The sequence below is a fragment of the Nestor notabilis genome, unplaced genomic scaffold (assembly GCF_000696875.1).
Source record: "Nestor notabilis isolate BGI_N333 unplaced genomic scaffold, ASM69687v1 scaffold32856, whole genome shotgun sequence".
NCBI lineage: Eukaryota > Metazoa > Chordata > Aves > Psittaciformes > Psittacidae > Nestor > Nestor notabilis.
The window spans coordinates 5624-25655 of record NW_009932949.1 but is presented as its reverse complement, the minus strand read 5'-3'; the positions used below and the strand labels follow the sequence as shown (position 1 = coordinate 25655).

Below are 20032 nucleotides of genomic sequence, written 5' to 3'. Positions count from 1 at the left end.
CCTGCTGAAGATTAGGCCATGGTTTAATGTTGAAAAGAAACAGGCAACAACGTGAGGTTTTGGTCTTCTACTACCTTCTGTGTTTTCTCTCTTGGTCTGTATTGGCAAGCATAAGAGAAGAAGAATATGTACTGTGAAGTGGACTGGGGAGCTGACCCAGCATGAGAAGTAAAGCTTCCTTCATAGACACTGGGCAGGGGGTTTCTTGTTTGTTTGCAGGGGGTTTTGCAGCCAGGAATCTCTTTTTGCCATATGGCTGCGTGCAAGATCCACACCCTTCACTGCACCATGAGACCTGTCGCATCTGATTGTCCGGATCATACTAAAGCTTAGGGGGAGATCTGATGTTACAGGTGACTTGAGTGCTTGCTGAGATGAGGAAATGTGTTCTGACTGATGTTCCATAGTAATATAGTGCTATCTGTTCCTGCTAGGAACACTTTAGTTGAAGAACAAAACAAAGTACTTTAAATAGCCAGAGGAAGGTACTTGGATTCTGCATCACTTTAACATGTTAGCCAAGCATGTGAATTTCGGGTGAAATAAGACTTACATAACAATAAAATTTTAATTGCAAGTTAAAATACAACTTCTTCTGAAAAAGGCTAATGTTTTCCTCCCTATTCATGTATTGTCTTAAAATTGAAAGATCTCAAAGGAAAAATAGTCTTCAGATCTCATTTTGAATTATTATCAAAATATATGTATCTATTTATCATTCATCCTCAAAATGCTAATAAAGTTGCGCTTACTGTCGTCCAAGTATCATGCTGTTGCTTTACAAAGTGATCTTTATTTGAAGTTGGGATGATATTTTAGGCTCTGCAATATATTATAAAGACAGAATCAAGTTTTCAGGTTGATTTCAAGATGCTGTGCTCAAGTTAATGTGCGTTAGGATTAACGTACTGCTCGCTATGCTGTTTCTCTGCTGCTCTGCCAGTTCCTGTTCATTGATACTAAATCTTCTTTTTAACCTCCCTCATAGCTGGGGACTCCTTTTCAGTCTATTGTCTGTAAAGTACTTTGTTAGAGGCTCTTGAGTTGGCCTAGGCTGATCTGAAATTGGGTAGCTGCAGTCATGCCTGTCTGCTCCAGTTTGTGTGGTGCTGACCCTCATACAGCTCTGTACTGATCACTGTTGAGTGTGTGCAGGCTGGAAACTAATGATACAAGCTAGTTTTCAGCCAGATCAGCTTCCTAAAAGCCTTGTGCCAGTGTAAGGGAGAAAGTAAAGATGTTGCAGCCTTGGCTTTAATTAGCTTTAAAATGCTGTCAAATCTGATCCGAAGGTTCCTTATTACTCTATAATAAGTGTGCACATTGCATCTCCGGGCTAAAGTCATATTGAAAGTGATTGCAGTAAAGAATGAGGACTGTAAGCAATCACTCAAGGATATTTTCAGGAAGGCAAAAGCATGTTTCTTACTGAATGCTACCTGTCTGGCATTGCAAATTGTAAAGCTCTGTTGCATTCTTCAACTTTCTGGAGTTGAAAAGGCGGACAGTGGCATTGTAGGACAAGGATACCCCGGTAACCTATAGGGAAACTGAGAAGCTGTTTCAGAACTACTGAAATGAGGGAGTGATTCATAAAATAGCAGAACGTGTTAGATAAAGGAAATCTCTTTAACTACAGTAGCAGGCTGGCACGTGCTCTCTAATCTGCGATATGTGCTTTTGCCTAGGAATTCATACAGTGAATCCTGCAAATACAGTTCGGGTTTTGTAAGAGGTGCTTTTCCTTGCTCCTCAGTAAGTCTCTGTGTTGTAACATTCAAAGTAGTTTCCCAGTGCTTTTAAGAAGTTCCTGAGCTGAAAACAATGGGAGGTTGGAAGTGTTGTGGGGTAATAAAATGTTTCCTACTTGTCTTCTTCCCTGAGCATCTGCTTATGGTCATTTTTAAACAAGTCATAGGGCTTGACTGTTTGGGCTGTATTTGGATTAAACCATCTTTATGACCCTTTCAGGTGCTTATAACTTTGGCAGACCAAGCATTTAGGCTGAAGTTTCCATACTGAGTGTGCTAGGCTAGATTATATTAACCTCCATCAATGTGGATCCTGGGTTTTGGCTGGGTTGTTTATCTGATATCTCTAACAGCATTTTGACGCTGTTTTGTACCTGAGAGGTACCTTTTGAAGCCTTTATGGTGTATCCTATAACTCAGACTAGTACAGCTTGGGACCTAAATCCTGTCTTCCATGTACCTGCCTCCTCCTTTCCTTCTCTGGTCAGTGTTTAGTTGTACACCTGAGCAATGTGGTGTTCTTGGCAACTGAGCCACACATGTTCATTGATCTTTTGGGGGTGAGAGGTTGATTCCCTTCTTCTTGAAACTTCTTCCTTTTAACTGTCAGTTTTACTATAAAAAAGGCAAACTTAGCTATCTCCATCAGGTAATTGAAACAGTAATTTGGACATAGCTAGTGGATTAGTGGGAGTGATGATGGGAGAAAATGGGGTAATGGGGTGTGCGTGGGGAAGAGAGGAATAGATGGGATTAGGCTGGAAGGATAGAGTTTACAAAGATGTCTAATGGCAAATGATTTCTGTGGAATTGGAATTGTATCTTTTCAACTGTTAGTTAATTTTTCCTTGCAAGTTTTGTATCTGGTATGGAAAAATAACCATCTTGCAGTTGGTTTATAGTAGCTTCTGCTGCTCTTGCTTCATTCAAATCGTGGGTGACTACTCTGTAGTCAGAAGAATCCAGCTGTGGGCATTTGTTCTGTCTAGCAAGGTTCAACCTTAGGCTTGCTTTTTTCTTTTCAATATAACCTGCGTTTTAATTTAATTATTTTGGTACGCTGCAATGCCCTACAGTTAAGGAAGATAGAAAGCAATGATATTTTTGTTTAACCTTAAGCCATTTCCTACCTTTTGAGTGCTTGATATGAAAAAGAAAATAATAATGCAGAGAGGAATAACTTGTGGTTATAATTTATATTACTCTGAGCTGTTGCCATTTTACTCTTCTGGGATATATGGCTGCTAACTGTTTCACAAGTTTCTTTTGACTTGAGTACACTAAACAGGCCAAAACTTTGGCACCTTTTTCTAGAAATGTCCAGTTGTTTGTCTTCAGGCTTAGCATTTATAGTGAGCAAGTCCCATGATGCCACATGCTCTGTAATTACCTTTGGGTTCTTGGTTAACCATGTCTTGGTTAAGCATATCAATAGGTGCTTATTACAAGAAAGCTGGCTAGCAGCTTCTCTTCCTCACTGCACTCGAAAGGTCATTGCTATTTCGGGACTTGAAAACAAGGTAAAAACTTGGCTAGTAAGACTCAGTGGAAGAATTTGTCTTCTTCTCTTAACTGAATTCTGCAGCTTTGCTTCCTCGCTTGGCAGTATTATGGAAATAGTAGCTTTACCTTAGTCTTTGAACTAAGGTGAACTTCACAATATAACTAGGCAAGCAGATGTTATGCCATTACTGTGTACTTTGGAAATCTTTTGAACAGGAGTCATCAAGAATAAGGCTTTTTCAGAGACATGGGAAAGGCAGTAATCACTAGCAAGTAACACAACACATCTCATTCCTTTCTCTGCATTCGGAAGATACAGGACACGGATTTCTCTGCATAGAAAGTACTTCCATTGTTCTGAGCCTAGTGAAGCTATGATGTAAAATCTGGTGTGCATAGGCCAGAAAATACGGTGTATGAGATTTTTGCAGCCATGTTTTTCAGTAGACTACTTAATCTGTGTGAACATGAACATTCTCAGAACAGATTGGGTGTCCAGGCAACCTAGATCTCTCTTCTCCTAGTTTGATTATCTTGTATTAAGGGAAAATGAATTGCTGGCTTTTTGCTGTTGATTTTGCACCTTTGTCATGTGAGTGCACTGTCAACTAACCACAGCTTTTTGGTGTCTTCATTTTTTAAGTGATCTTTGTATTTACAGCCTAGTCATTCAGGTAGTGTGGGATGTATCTTCTGGCCACTTAGAGATGGAAACACCTGAAAACTACATTCACTATATGGAATAAAGAACAATGTAACAAAACCAAAAGATCTGTTATTGAGTGAAAGATTGCTTGCTACCATAACTGAAAGAATCTGTGTGGAGTGCTTTTCAGCTGTACCACACAGTCTTCTAACTGCTAGCTCTTGGCTCTTGTAGAAATTAATTACCAGTGGGTACATTTTTGCTAGCACACCCAGTGATAGATGCTTCATGCCCTCGTGGCTTCAAATCTTAATGTTACTAGGTGGAAAAAATTGTGCATCTGAAAGTCTCAGGGATATACCTTAGTGTGGTCCCTTGGATTCAGCCTGTGAAAGCAGTGGGATTATGGGAGAATAAAGCATAGAGGGAAAGATGCTTAAGAAAATGCTTCAGTTCCAGGGTTAGTGGAGACTTGGTTAGCTGCCAAAAGGAGCTTCCAAGCTGTAATGCTTGGAAGTTTATTTTATGTAAAGCCCATCTACCAGAGCTGATCTATTTTAATGTGTATTATTTGCTTCTGCTTTTTAAAAGGGTAATTTAAAGCTAATAGATATACAAACCCAGCTCAATCGACTATTGATTAGGCTAGCACTAGTCTATACTAATAAATATAGAAAAGCATAAAAAATTCCTGGCTTTATGCTACGCTGCCAGAACCAGCAACCTGATTTATCCCTTAGTAGTAATTAAGAATTTTTTGTTTAGCCTTAACTAAACAATGAATGCTGATTAAAACCATTCTGCTAAGCTGGGAATGATTTAATGTGATATAATCATCCTTTTGTTCATCATTGTTGCTGGCTTCCACATGACTGCAGTGAGTGCTAGGTTCATCAGCAGAAAATAATGTGTAATGCTTATGTCTGGGATCCTGCAAGTGAATTCGTAACTTGATTTTTACAACTGCTCTTTAAGCACTGCTGACATGGTGATTCTTTGTAGCGATACAGATCCACCTACGTTTCAAAAATTTTCGTTAAATCTACATCTAGTAAGGCTGCTTACCTTCTGGGTATGCATTCGTCTTCTGTTAATGTCAAAGGATCCTAGGAAACTAAAACCTCTGGCTGCAAAGATCAAGTTGAGATGCATTTGTGTCTAACCTTGCTGCCTTTGCTGACTTTTTCTAGGTTTTTAGATAGCTGAAAAAAAAATATGCGAGTTCACTGAAAATGTGCATGTTTAGATCAGAGGCTAAAAAATTATTCTGTGCTAAATGAGGGCTCTTCTGTGTTCCTTTTTTGTTGTAGGAAAAATTTGGGGGAAGTGAATACAGTGGAGAATCCTAATCGCAATAGTGTTACTCTCCTGCAGTGGAGAGTAACACTAATCTTGACTGCAATTAAAATAGACAACAAATAAAGAAGACATCTGTCAGATAAGGCTCTGCTAGTTGCACCTCAGTACGCACACTCGTTGCATTCACAAAAGTATGCAGTCATCTTAATTAACACTCCCAGTTCCTGTAGGTGAACCTACACTGCATTTCCGTGAGTGCCAAAGGGACATAGTATAAGGGATAAGCATGTCTGTGTTACCCTCATCAGGGAACTGTTTTCCTGCTTAATTCAACAGAGGATGAGTTTAAAGACCATAAAGGTAGTTGGTGAGGACTAGACTGTCACTTCAGTCATCTGGCACCAGTCAATACTTTAACCTTTAGACTGAGGTTCTTGTTGCTAGTCTTTAATTGCTATTAAAGATTTGAGCACTGACCCTGGCCTTTGCTCCTCACAGTTGTCATTTGACCTCATAGTAGGGCTTATGTAAGTATTGCCTAGAACATGAAGCATGTTACTACACAAATGATTATGTCTTACTTACAAGAATGGCTCTCCAATGCAAGTTAAACCATTTATTTCCATGTGGTACTGAATCAAGGTCTAATTTTCATCAACTTCTACTGCAAATTACTCCAAATATGAGACATCCTAGTTTGTTGGACTGGAGGCTACAAACATTTCAGCTCTGAATATTATAAGGGATAGGTCCTATAGACAGTGGGCTTTTAATTGGTATATATCCATGATATCTCCAGATTAGAGTCAAAATAAGTGAAACTAAAGTGTCTTGAGGGGAAAAAAGTTATCAAATTTAGAAATAACTTGAAACTCAATGTATGGCAACTTTTCCTCTTACAGAAATGTTAGAAGAAACCAAACTGGACAAGGGCCAATTCAGTACTCTCCTTATAATGTAGTTATGCAATATTGTAAATGTGCCATACTGACATAACACTTCAGTAAGTGAAAAGAAGCTTGTTTAACTTCTGTGTGATGAAAATGTCTTAATTTTCATGCTTTACCATCTGTATGACCCTAAGACTTACTCAGTACTGGAGAATAGTAGGTTTCTGTTAGATCTGCATTCCTGGGCATATTGTATTGTGTGTTTTTCACAGTGTGTAAGCATCTGATGAAAGTGTTTGTGTAAGGAGAGTACAATGACATTGTCTTGACTTAACTGTATTAAAAAGACTGGAGTTTAATAATTTAACTTCTTTTCCAGTTCTTGCAATTCCTGATTGCCTATTTGGTTTAATTTCCAAAGTCTATAATCCATCTAGCTAGGTGAATAAGTGCATTGCTGAAAAAATACATAGTACCAATATTCCTGACTTGTGAGCTATATTTAACAGTCCTTTGCAATTATTTATAGGTGCTGTTGGTAAGCAGTAGCCGATACCCAGATCAGTGGATTGTACCAGGTGGAGGAATGGAACCAGAAGAAGAACCGGGAGGAGCAGCTGTCAGAGAGGTGTATGAAGAGGTAACAAAGCAAAATCCAGCTTATTGCTGCTTCATATGGGAACCAACATGAAAGAGGGAATTCTACCTCCTTTTTCCAGGGTTTGACTGAGACTTCCATGGCTTTGAAATTCAAAGAGCTGCAGTTGTGTGTTAGAATTGGGGTATAATGTTGTGAGTGTGCACTAATTAGCTTGCTTCCCAGCACGCTTTCATTTCATAGCTAAATTTCTGTCTGCCTTTATAAACACTTACTGGAAGTGGAACTGTGACTTCATGCCAAATGACATATTATAGTAGTGTAATGTTTCTGTGTTTGTGCAGAAAACGTTTGACTCACAGCTCTTCTGGAACAGGCTGAAGGTGAACTAACCATTAATGTGTAGCTACATAAGAAAGAGAAATAAACAGACCTTTGAGAAGATTCCAAACTAAATGGATTTGAAACTGATCTATCTGAGCAGTTGGAAATTCAACAATAAAAAGGCCTTGTTAAGTATACTTAAGACTGTTTACCTATCAAAAGAGCACTATAGGTATAGTCTGCCTTTCTGTCTCTGCCCCTACCCCTAGGCAAAACAAAGCTTTAAGTCTTGATGAATTAATGCAGTTTCCCACTCTAATATAGCAGTTAAATCTCAAATTCAGAATTTTGGGGTTTAACTTGATATTTATTTGTCCTAGGCAAACTGTTAAATGTTACTTCAATATCTAACAGCCAGGACTGTAAGCCTAACAAAACTTTGAGATTTAGCTAGAAATTGTGCAATGCATAAGTAACCACCTGTTAACTCTTAATGCGGTGTATCATACTTTTTAAACGGAAAGTATAAGGTTTTGAAGAGAGTGAATACATCCTGGCAAGTGTGTGAACTGCAGGATTTCTGCTACTCTTAAATGGTTTTCTTGTCCCAGTTTGACCACTACTGTTCACAAAACACATGAATATTGTTGCTAATTAGGATGTATAATTTTTTTTATTAGCTGTGCTATCAGGTAGTTTAGCTTGCTTAACCATAAGACTAGTTCTGCTGGGTTGTAGAGGCTCAGAACTTGATATAGATCAACTTGTACTAAATGCTGCCTGCTATTTGGTGTCAAAATGAGATCTTCTGTGAATTGCGTTTGTAACCCTCCTCCCCTCTTACATGGGGAAGGGATTAGTTCACTATTCAGTGCTCTTGGCAGCCTTCATGCAGCAAGGTTTAAGTATAAATAAGCCTCACTGATACAAAGTTATTCCAGACTTTCTGACTATCCGGTTTTGCTGGAGGAGCCAATTTCAAGCTGCGCAAGACATACTCAAATAAGTGCTTGTGTATTTGTAAAAGTAAAGGAGGCAGCCACAAGGCAGTCTAAGGAGCAAAGATACGGGGTTTTAGGAATGAGTCAGCAAAGATTCAGGCTTCTAGGTGATAGTAGCACCTCTGGGGGAAGTCCTGCGATTTCCCATTGTCACTTGTTGATGGGTGGGCTTAAAACCCACAGAATCTTTGGCTTGGTGTTCTTGTGAACACTGGTAGTTTTAATTGTTGATGTGACCTAAGGCACAGCCCAAGATGAGGGATTGTAAAAAATCTCATCTCAGTGTCAAACCAAAGCTGACTGAACTGTAGTCATATGTTTGGCTGTTTGGTTTTTTTTTTTTCCCTTAAAAATGGATGATCTTGAAGGGAGCTATCTGCAGTTAATATGTCACGAAAGCTGCTGTGGGTGTTTGACTATTGGAAGTTGCCTGAGTGGTCTAGCTTCTCGGCTTCCAGGGAATGCAGTGCGACACTCAAAGCTCTGGCCGACTTCATGGCAAAGCAGTATACCAATGAGAGTTGTGACCTGGGGGCTGATAACTAGTTTTCTACTACACATGGTTCTTCCCTGAGAATATCCTGAGGAACACTACCAAGTCCTGGCTTTGCTGGAGCTCTGCCTGCAGATACCTGCAGTGGTGCAGTGCATGGGCCATGAGTGTTGGAGAAGGTTAAGCTAAGGAATTGGGACAAAATATTACAGGATCATGCATCACGTAGTATAAATTTAGTCCAAATTTCTCTGTTAATGTAAAAGCCCAATCGGAGTTCACATGCTGCCCAGACACTGTGAACTCCTCTAGCTCATACAGACACCAAAATGTTAGTTACTTCTGAAAGATATTTTTCCTTTTGGGTATGCTTTCACATCAGCAGGCAAAAAAAAAAAAGCAAAGCAGGAAAGCAAAATAGGAGTGAGTACCTGCTGTTACGATGTGAAGCAGTTCTTCCATGGCTCAGTTTTGTTCTTGACCTCATCTTTTTTTCTCAGGGCAAAGAAGACTGCCTCACACATCATGGTGGTCCTGGTCAAAAACTGTATTATGCAGCCACCCTAGGTTGTTCTGAATCCTGAAGACAGAGCTCTTGAGTGGTGCTAGCACAGGAGCATTTTGCTCAGAAGTTAAACCAATTTTTATTCACTTATACTACAATGGCTGTGCTTCTGGGGTATTTTTTAAATGATGATCTGGCGTAAGACACAAACTGCCAGCCGTGTTCACTTCTGAGTTGTGCTTGCAAATGCATAGAGTTGTCAAAGGCTAGGGGCTTTGATAAGGAAAAGTCATTTGGTGGCACTTGTGCAGCTGCAGAGTTTCTGGGGTTTGATAGCTTGAGTGGCTGATGAGCATTAAAAGCTTATGCCTTAAAGTAAAATATTCTTAAGCTACAGGCTGAATCTTGTGCACTGCCACAAGATTGCAAAGCACCACTTTTAAAGAAAAGCCAGAATGGTATTCAGGGTTTTGACCTGAGTCATGGAAGTTCATACTAACCTTTCTAGAGATGGATGTCCTTTCTATTTTTAAACTAAGGTCAATGTCACCTGGCAAGCTGGTTACAGTACAGTGAACTGTTAAGGGTTTTGTGAATGAATAAACTTCAAAGGAAGCACATGGTGGCACTGGTTTGAACACTGTTTCCTCAGTATTGGGTCATGCACAAACTAAGCATTGGTTTATATTAGTCTATTAAAATGGAAGATTTGATAGTGGGAGTTACAATGGCAGTTCTTAATGGTAGGAGTGCTAATAGCTCACAATATATAGTCCTCTGGCTCTAAATATCCCTCACTTTCCCACCAGCAGTAGTGTATTTAAAGTCTTTGTTTTAAAACCCAAGCAAAGATCTTTGTAGGCAGATCTATATGCACTGCAATTGCTCTATAGTTGCCTGTGTGTGACTCCACAATCTAACTTTTAGCTAATGATTCAGGTTTTAGGCTCTACTAAATGTTTAGTATGTTTCATGTGAATTTGTCTGCCATTTCACAGGTTACAGCAATTCAGATAACCTGTCAAGCTCCTTTAGGTACAAGTTTTTTACAAACCTGAAAGTAGAATCCCAAAATGAAGTTACAGTATAAAGCGGTCCCAGAAAAGTATTAAACCTCATCTAAATGAGGAGCTGCTCTGTTAATGAATTTGGAGCTTAGTCTTTAATTGCATAGTGCAAAAGATGGAAATAAGAGTTGTTTGTACATGTGGTGGTCAAAGAGAAATACGATACAAATAATAAGGGTGGCAAGCTGATGATGTCCAGCCTCTTAAATGGAAGGAGCGCCCTCCCACTCCCTTTTCTTCCTCCATCTCACGAAAAACCCGAGACTCTTGCTTTGAACTTGTTAGTTCTGAAATGCTACCAGAAAATAATGCAATTCCTCCCAGGCCTGCATAAATACAGCCTCTGAGAAGAGGCTGATCCTGAAGGTTATTCCACTGCACCAGTGAAAATGGCAGTAATATTATCTAAGACCTCTCGCAGGAAACAGAGGAATCTGCTCCAGTAAGCACCTACTATCTGAAAAACGATAGGGGTGTCACAGGCTGGGACTAGGTAGATACTTCAAAAAGTAAAGGAAACACCATTTCAGCTGAAAGATTGCAGCAGGTATAGCGAAACCCTTTGGGGTTTAGAAGAGCTTGCAAGCAAGGGCAGGAATAGTCTTGCAGTGTGCCTTCAGGAGCATAGCCATTAGAGTACTATCCGACAGATTCCACAGTTAAAAATAAACACAAGTCTTTCAGACTTTAAGCAACTTTCTGCCCTGGTTGACTGTTAGCCTAAGAATTAAACTGCAGCATGACTCTTGCTCCATCTACAGGAAGTAAAAGGCAAGTGTGACTGCACGTCTGAGACTGCAGTATGCCTGGAGCTGCCAACAGTGAATGACCTCCGGGTCAGAATGGGATGAAGTGGATGATTTTCCATCTTTTGGTTGGGTTTAGACTAGTACTAAAATATATGCATAAATTCAGATTTGAGATCTTATTTACGTAGTACTCACAGATTTCCTTGGGGAATAATTCTGGGAGGTGTAGCTCTTAAGTCATCAGCTTGTATGTCAAAAGAAATGCTGGGAGTTTTCAGGCTTTTCTCCACAGTTTAGACTTACACACTTGTGGTAGCCTATAGGATTCTGTTTAAAGAACCGTATTTTAGCAGCCATGGGTACGTAAAGGCCAAAGGAAGAAAGCTATTAAAGACAAAATGGTTCTAAGTCCAGAACGTAATCAGTGTGCTGAATGTATATAGGAGCTTACAAATGGGAAAGTGGGAACTTTACTCGACTTTCTAGGGAAAAAGCCAAAGCATTTCTTGGTCCTCTAGCACTTAATTTTGACACATTCTGAAGGAAGATTAATATAGGAACTTGGAGGAAATATTTTTGTTAGCAAAGCACTTTCAAGTTGATGATACTTTTTAAAATGTGAAGATGGTTCAGTTGAATATATTATTTTCAGAGAAAAATCATGAGACTAATTACCACAGGTTTATGCTTTTGGGGTATAGTAGTTTCCAAAAGATGCTACTCTGCAGAAATGATGCTACGTTTTGGAAGTACATATCTTTGCCTAGAGAGTAAGAAGTTGTCAAAGACAGTAATCACATGTACATAGCAACATCTGGTGCACAAAAGCTTCATTATAAGCATGGAAGAATTTTTACACTTAATGTAATGAAGGGAGTGCTTCAGATTGTTTCATTCAGAATTGCTCAGCTAAGAGTATTTGTTTGAATGACTGATTTGCTTGAAGAGAAAATAGATATGCTTTTAAGTAAATTCCACTTAGTGCAACATTGATGATAAAGTCACATTGTGACTGTGGAGTACCAATGAGTTAAAAAAACTTCCCTATGAAAGCTATTCAGTATTGGTAAACATAACTGGTTGTGGTGTTTGTGGCATTGTGCTGGATATCAGTTAAATGCCAGACTCCCACTTAGCAGTTTAGAGAAGCCCTCCTACATCTACTGATGGTGAGATTTTGTCCTTCAACTGTCCTGTTGCCCATAGACCTGCCTTTAAGATACCTTTGTAGTGTAAGTAAGGCATTGTCTAGGACTGCTTAAAGTTACAAAATCTTGAAAGCTTTTTGAGCTGGGGGGGAAGTAATATCTTTTTCCCTTCCTCTGGTGTAGCACTGTCCCCTTTAGAGCAATTCCTTGGTACTTGGAGAAGCTTATCTTAAGGTTTGAGAAACCTGCAGAGCCTCTATTGAGCTCTGTCATGCTGTTAAGCCATATCTTTATTGAGTGCCTGTTGTGGCATAGCTGACCTTTTCAGACCAAAATAAAGATCTGCCACTTTCATAATTAATGCACTGCCAAATCACTTATCCAGCAGGTCCAGTTACGTGTTTCAGCTTCATGAGCTCTGACAGGTATCTCTGTCATCACAGCAAACATCCAGGAGAATGTTTTGTGTAGTTTTGCAGTAACTTTAGGTCTAGCTCTTGTTCTGGGTAAGCAAAATGCTTATTGAGTTGCACAGGCTGTGATCAGACTTCCTTCATCAAAACTGCTTAATAAATAACACCAGCCGTCTGCTTTCTTTAAAAAGACACAAAAAGAATTCACTTGTAAGATCTTGATGAGAGTTATTGCTAAAGCCTGCCCAGTTGTCTGTCAGAATTATTCATTAAAATGTAATTGGTCCATATGGTCCTTCATATAAAGACATCAGTAACTTTTTCTTTGGTTAATGCTGGAAACAAAGACTGAAGAGGAGAAAATGTCATCTTAGTGCTAAGCCCTATTTAAAATATCGGTTATACAACAGGGCAAATAAAATCTAAATATGGCTTTGTCTACCAGTAGGCTACGTATGCTTTTATGTCTCAGGCATATGGACTGAGCTTTGTTTAGAACAAATGGATAAACCAAAACTATTTCTGTTGCAACAGGCATTATATACTACTTGGGGAGGGGGAGGGAGGAACCCCTGGAGTCTTAGTAAGCTATAACAACCACCTTTACTGTGCTGATAAAAATCACTAAGCACAGGCTGATACACATAGGGGTTGTTTTAAAAAGTTGATGTAAAACACTGAATTTAAAGCCTTTTGTAATGTTACTAACTAGAAAAATAATTCAAACTGCTGGTAGAGAATTGGGGATGAAAATGTGGGTTTAAGCTTACATGCCAAAAGCATACACTTTTGTATGAAAACTAGGGTAGATAAAGTCATTATGCTGCAAGATCCACCAAGTACCTACAGTTTAATTTGATACTGCATTTTGAAGACCTGGACATAAGTTTCTGTGTAAAGTAGCAATGGGGTTTTAATGATTCCTTCTCTAGATTTGTTATTATGCTACTTTAAATTCTCATCATATCTATTTCCCTGGATTATTTCAGTATTGTGTGTCATTTATCTCTTCAATAAAATACAGTACACAAAGAACATGGTAAGTAAAACTGTATTTTGGTCTGGATGGAAAACTTTAAAGATTTTTTGCATCCTAGGATCCACTCATTAGGACAAGCTTTTGTGCTATAATACTCTTTTAAGTACTCTAAAACATGAAACTCCAGAAGCAGTGCACACTGTCTAATTAAAACTTGGGTTAAATAACCCTGACAAGGAGGAGTATGCTGATGTAGGAGGTTGGAACTGATATTTTAAGTTTTGAAATGAAAAAGCACATGTTAACGCTTTTTCCTCTTTGCTTTGTAGGCTGGAGTGAAGGGAAAGCTAGGCAGACTGCTTGGGATATTTGAGGTGAGCTATTTCTTTTACCTATTAAAAACAATGCTTTTATTGTTTGTTTGGGGGGGGGGGGGGAGCATTGATAAACTTTTACTTATAAAAAACATGTTTTTTTTTTTTTTTTGGGGGGGGGGGGTGTGAGCATTGATAAACTACAACATCAGACATGTTCTTAAGTATTATCTGCTTATAATTTTGCCATGCTGCTGGAAACACTACATTAGACAGGTGATTTCCTGTAGCTGTTAATGTGATGTGTGAAGATTTGAATAGGAAGATTTCAAAGTACTTTGAACTTTCCTGGAAAGATTTAATTAGTACTGATACAACTTCTAGAAGCTTACAAAAAATGAAACCAATATTGATAGATGTAGGATGTCTGAAATAGCATACGTTCCTTTTGGGGATATGTGTGCTATTTTGACTTTTCCTCTCTGATTACATTTTGCTGAAGTAACTTATCAACTTTCACACACCTAAATTGATGGGTCTGTATATGAAGTATGTCATTATGGCTTTGATTCACTAAAAAAGCTAAGGCTTTGGTAATAGATAAATCTAACTTTTAGCAATACTATATACTTCAAAACTTGTATTCTGTAGTGTAACCATCAGGTGCTGAACTACTGACAGCATGAGGATGTGTGTTAGATATAATTCTTCAGTGTTGGCGTTGCCACCTTCTGTTCAGGTTCTAGTCAGGAGCAGATGGTAGAAATGTAGGTGAGTCTTAAGATCAATCATGTTATACTGTGTGATGGGCAAAAGTCCCTTAGTTAGTCCAATAGTTAGATATGAGTTTTGACAGTTAAATTATAAAACCAACTTTCAGGGGCAGTTTATTTCCAAGAGGGATTTCCTATGTGAAAATTGACTTAAGTTGTGTTAGTACAGTGCTAAAGGTGTTCCCATTGTGAAGTATGCAGACCATGACAAAGGTAGAGCAGTTGCTGTTTGTAGTTAGTAGCACTTGCCTTTTTTCCTATTTGTTTTAGGTTTATGAGTTCACCTCGAAGGTCCTGCACACTAGAAATCTGTCTAACTCTGCTGGTTAGTCTGCAGAAGTATTCTGTATTTCCCAGCTCAGACCAAAATAAGACAGGATACCTATCATCTTGCAGCCTTAAAGCAGGCTGCAAGGAGTGATGATTCTTTGGTACTTCAGCTGTTTGTTCTTCTGAAGCCATCTGCCACTGTCTAGACCAGAGGAGAGAAAAATCTGAGTGGCATTTTTCTAGGTTACTTCTTACTTAAATCAAGACCCTACTTCAGTTTCACAACATTGCCCCACAAACAGTTGTTAGTACCATTGAAGGGGCCACATGTTGTGACCTAGGGATGGAACTAAGAGAAAGATGGAAATTATATTGCTGCTGAGTCCTCATATTCTAGAACTACAACCAGAAAGGATACATGGTATAGATGTATTTATTCCATTTAATAGTGACACAGACAAAGAACTGTCCTGGAGTATTTCTTTATTTCCTAGTAAAGAGCAACAGTTTAAAACTATATTAAGTGTAGTGAAACAGAGTTAAGTAGGAATGGTTATTGGCACAAGGATAAAACAATTTGTAAGGGGAGCTAGCACATAACATCTCTTGGTTCTTAATATAGTTGTAATCATAGATGATCCTGAGTTTTCTAGGAGCTCAGCCCTTTTCCAAGGGGCAGCGTGGTTTGGTTAGTCGGGTTGCACCTTTCACAGTGTACCGCTAGCCTCCTTTGGAGCAGGGAGTAATGTCTATGCAGCCCTTGGGTGGGCTGGCTGGGGCACAGTGACCCTGCCCTGAGCAGGCTGCCTCTGTCAGGCTCTCTATTTGACTTGCCTTGCTCAAAACAGTGTGCTTTCTAAATAGTTGGTTAGTGCTGAGAGCGTGGCAAACCTGACGAGCGAACAGATGGTAATGATTTGGGCATTTGTCATGACTGCAAACATAGGCTATTCAATTTGCCTCGCTTGCTGAGTGAAACCTTATAGCCACATGATGCAGCAGTTCCGTCCTGCAAAGGTTTTTTCATAACCTTTCATCTAGGAACATGAGTTGTGGAAACTGTTTTAGCAAATGCACTCTACTGTGGTAACATACAACATACGTAAAAGATAAGTAATGGGCAGTACTATTGGACAATGCTAATATTAAACTCGATGAACAAGAACATAGTTTGGTCCCAACTTCACGATCTTCAAATTTGCTTGGGCTGCTTTAGGTTTGTTGTTTTTTGGGTGGTGGTTAGACTAGTAAAACAAAATAGCTGTTTCACATAAAACTTCTAGTTTCCCTTCCTTTTGGGCCTACTCAGTACAGATGTTTACCTAGTGAAAATAAAACTCAGGTTTTGCTGGCAAGTATCCTTCAGAGGTGAGTAACTGCTGATCTTACAGTTGTGGTAATTCTGAAAGTTACTTTTTTTGCTGAGATTTAAAACATCTACTTCTAACATTCAAGCAGAACCAGGATCGGAAGCATAGGACGTACGTTTATGTTCTTACTGTGACGGAAATACTGGAAGACTGGGAGGATTCAGTTAATATAGGTAAACCCATTCTCTGTCCTCATACGATATGCTTCAAATGTATTAAGCAGACTTCATTTTTGATTTTCTGAAGTAATACCTATCATTCTGGGGGAATACTAATTCTGTTCTATAAACTGAAATTGCTGCAAATCGTGATGCTGTTCTTCCATAGCTAGGATTGCTTCCAACATAGTCTTACTCTTGTATTAATTAGGGTATTCTAGGTATTATGATGGAATAAAATTCATTATTAGTTGCTGATACAGCTCTTAATTATTTTTTTAAAGGCCCAATATTATACTGAGTAATTATTTTTTCCGTACAAAGTAAAATATTTTGCTGCCTGATACTCCAGGGTGGTTTTGAAAATGTCTTTGAAAAAGTGAAAGACAAATCTTTGGAAAGTTTTGGTGGTGCTTCTGGAGTATTTACCTTCATAAACCTAGCACCATTGATCTGTCAGTGACTGGCATCTAACTGTAAGGGTAGCTTCAAAACTGCTTGGTTTTTCAGGTGGAGAGAGAATGGTTTGGTTACGATACTATCAAGTTGTGGGGAATGCACCCTTTTAGTTGCATGTCGGGTTCCCTGTACAGAAACACTGATGGGTGGTCCAGTATTGAAAAGGATCGATATTGGTAGGAGTTAAATTTGTTTTGAGGGGGTTTTGTACCTGGAACTGTGCTGGGCCTGTGAGTTCTGGTCTGTTCCTGCTTAGTGCTAAGCTGTAGGGTAGAGGGGAGCATCCAGCACTGGAGCTACTGCTGGCTTCCTTCTGGGGAGCACTGCTGGCAGTGGATGTGAATGGCCCTGGTGGGGCCACATACCTTGGTCTTAAACAAGCGGGTTATAGGTGTGTTAATATCAAGCACAGTACCCATAACATTGTAAAATCAAATGAAAAATAGTTAATCCCACTTTCAACAATACTATCCTTTGCCTTGTTTGTAAGAGTTTTCAGAGACCTCTAATTTTAGGGGAATGACTTGTATAAGAAAGACGGTCTTAAGTCTTATCATAGTAAGATAGTCCTACAACTTACCTAAATATCTATGGCATAAGGTTTGTTACTTTTAAAACGTATGGCTAACCTGAGTAGCTCCACACATGGATATGTTTTGATTCTAGAACTCTGCTTTCTATGTCAGACCAAGCAATTCTTCTGTAACTTCATGTATCCATGTTCATTCTTCCGATTGGTTTTCTGCTAGGCATGGCAATGTGGCAGGGCAGTAATAAGTCATGTAAATAATATCATTTTCTGTAGGGACTTGGATGTGGCTTTTGGAGCATATGAACAGTCATATGAGCTTCTGCCCAGTATCTGCTTCAAAAGAGTTATCTGAGAGGCTTTATTATTAACCTCATTTCAGTAAGCTTGAGTGAATCGCTTGTGTTCCTTCAGGGTCTTTTCACTCTTACCTTTTGCCTGACAACTTCTGAAGTAGGAGAAATGAGAGAAAGTGAATAATCAGATAGCAACAAATGGTGCTGTTAGATTTGTAACTCTGTTTTTCCTTGTGGGTTATACTCATTCAGGAAGGAAAAGAGAATGGTTTAAAGTAGAAGATGCCATCAAGGTCCTTCAGTGTCACAAGCCTGTTCATGCAGAATACTTGGAAAAACTGAAACTGAGCTGCTCACCCACTAATGGAAACTCTGTGGTTCCCCCTCTTCCAGATAATAACTCCTTATATGTCACTTCTGCACAGACTTCTGGGTTGCCCTCTACTGTGAGATAAGCATTTGGATTACCTTTTCATTCATGTCATCACAAGGGGAGACATCTGTGATCACATGTAGGCATCTGTATAACTGTCAATTTTAAGTGAAATATGTGAATGTGTCATAATGTCAACTTTATTTGAACATTGTTTTCCTTTCTAACAATGTAAAATAGTATCTCAGCAAACCAAAGCCATACAAGGATTTTCTTTTTAAGATGCCTTAATAGGCATTTCTTTTATTTTTATTTTTTTTAAGAAACTTGAGTATAGGAATTTCCGTATCTGCTAAAATAAAATGTGCATCTCAGTGGTGTTCAGCTTATTTGAGACCTGTCAGTTTTAGTCAGTAGTTCTAAGCAAGAGTACTTGCTCAAAAAAGCTTGAGCAAAGCTCTATTTGGTGTCCATGGATGAAGAGTTAATATCTTAAGGTGGCAGTAGTTGTGGAAATGGCTTTGTTGGAGGCAGAGATGCGTAAGCGAGACAATAAAGCACTAAATCACGTTGAGCCTTCTGAGAGCAAAGGATACCAACACTAAGCACTGCTTGCCTCAGTTATCCAAAAGGTTGCCTTGTCCTGTGCAATCTTCATCTAATTTATAACTAGAGCAAGAACAGTAACTTTGTCTTGCAACTACCAAAACGATCCAGTGCGCTTCTGTTTCATCACTTGGTCAGCTGATGAACTGTCAGAAGACTTAAATGAGAAGCATTGTAGATCCCTCTTCCTCCTTTTTTCCTTTTAGCATTTTGATACATATTTTGTTCATGGTATAATTACACTGCAGGTTCCAAAAACTCCTAATCTTCAATGAGAAGGATCTTACATGGTGTTCCTGCAGTCAGTTGCCACTTAAAGACTTGCCCAAGGGACACCCTTTTATGTTACAGAGGTAACGTTAAGGTCTGTTAGCAAGCATGTGTGGAGGTGTCTTGCCCAAGCTAGCAGTGGTACCTCCTGGGCTTGGAGGCAGGTGGGTTGATACACTAGTGCAGAAATAATATTCCTTTGTCTTAATTGGAAAACGTGCTGAAAACCCCAATTTTGAGTCAATTCTTAAATACTTAAAAGTTTTGCTGGTTTAACATCACTTGCTTTAGCTTCTTGAATTAAAAGCTGGCCTCTTGATAGAAAAGTCAGTTGGAATAAATGAGGTACAGCTGATAACTTATTTTTCCCCCTCTTCTTTAGCCAAAAAGATGAAAAGTAAATCCACTGTTGGTCTTAATGTTTTTACCATAGGATTACTCTCTCTGTGTATGTGTGTGTGTGTGTGGTTTCTTCTATAAGAACACAATCTAATTCATATGAACATCCTAATTCTGAATTTTTCTAGGATCTAAACCTGACTGTACCTCCTCTATAGGCAGCCAAAACAGAGGTTGAGGTAGACCATTACCTCACGTGTGAAGTTTATTCTGGGTAAAGCTCATGCTCTTACACAACATTTGAACCTTTGTAAATAGTCCAACTAGTAAATAGTGAGTGTAAAATGGAAAATAAATGTAATTTAAACCTTTTGTTACTCAATACACAAATGGTTAACTTCTACTTTTTTAACACAAATTGTGTAAAATGCTGCTATGAATTTTTTTTGTGCTGTTACACTTTTTTAGGAAAAGAAAATGTTGTTGCCACACGTTACTCCTTAGAAAACCGATCTTGTGCCATATGTAAATGCAGTGAAACCAGGGAGACAGATGATCTGATCTCTTGATGCTGCTCTCTTTGAAGAGGCATAAATACTACTGACAAGAGGCATGAGCCACAAAGCTGAAGCTCTCTGAAATGTCACATAGGGTGCTGCTTTCCATCCCCGTAGCTCCTATTCCAGGTCACTTCCAGGACTGGAGAGAACACATAGCTCTGTTCAAGTGCACCTAAGGGTGGAAGTATTGCCAACACCTTATCCATCCTCTCAGGGGTGAGGTGGGGAAGGAGCGCTGACGTTTCAGTAGTGCACACAAGCACATGTGTACCTTACACTGAACCTCGTCCAGACTGGGGCACCATGTGCTCAGCTCACTTCTTTTAAATGAATTGGTTGATCAAAGCAG

General features: G+C 39.1%; 1 protein-coding gene across 2 annotated transcripts; it reads left to right on the top strand.

Annotated features, from left to right (window-relative positions):
* The first annotated feature begins 6622 nt into the window (after window positions 1-6622).
* NUDT4 (nudix (nucleoside diphosphate linked moiety X)-type motif 4) lies at window positions 6623-18293 on the top strand. 2 transcript variants are annotated; one of them, XM_010016636.1, is made up of 4 exons: window positions 6623-6729; window positions 13696-13740; window positions 16182-16266; window positions 17788-18293. In XM_010016636.1, exons 1-4 carry the CDS (start codon window positions 6676-6678, stop codon window positions 17988-17990), a joined length of 387 nt encoding a protein of 128 aa, XP_010014938.1. In that variant the 5' UTR covers window positions 6623-6675; the 3' UTR covers window positions 17991-18293. The 2 variants fall into 2 exon arrangements, with proteins under 2 accessions (XP_010014938.1, XP_010014939.1); XM_010016637.1 differs by having other exon boundaries at window positions 6625-6729; window positions 16179-16266; window positions 17788-17990.
* Window positions 18294-20032: the final 1739 nt, after the last annotated feature.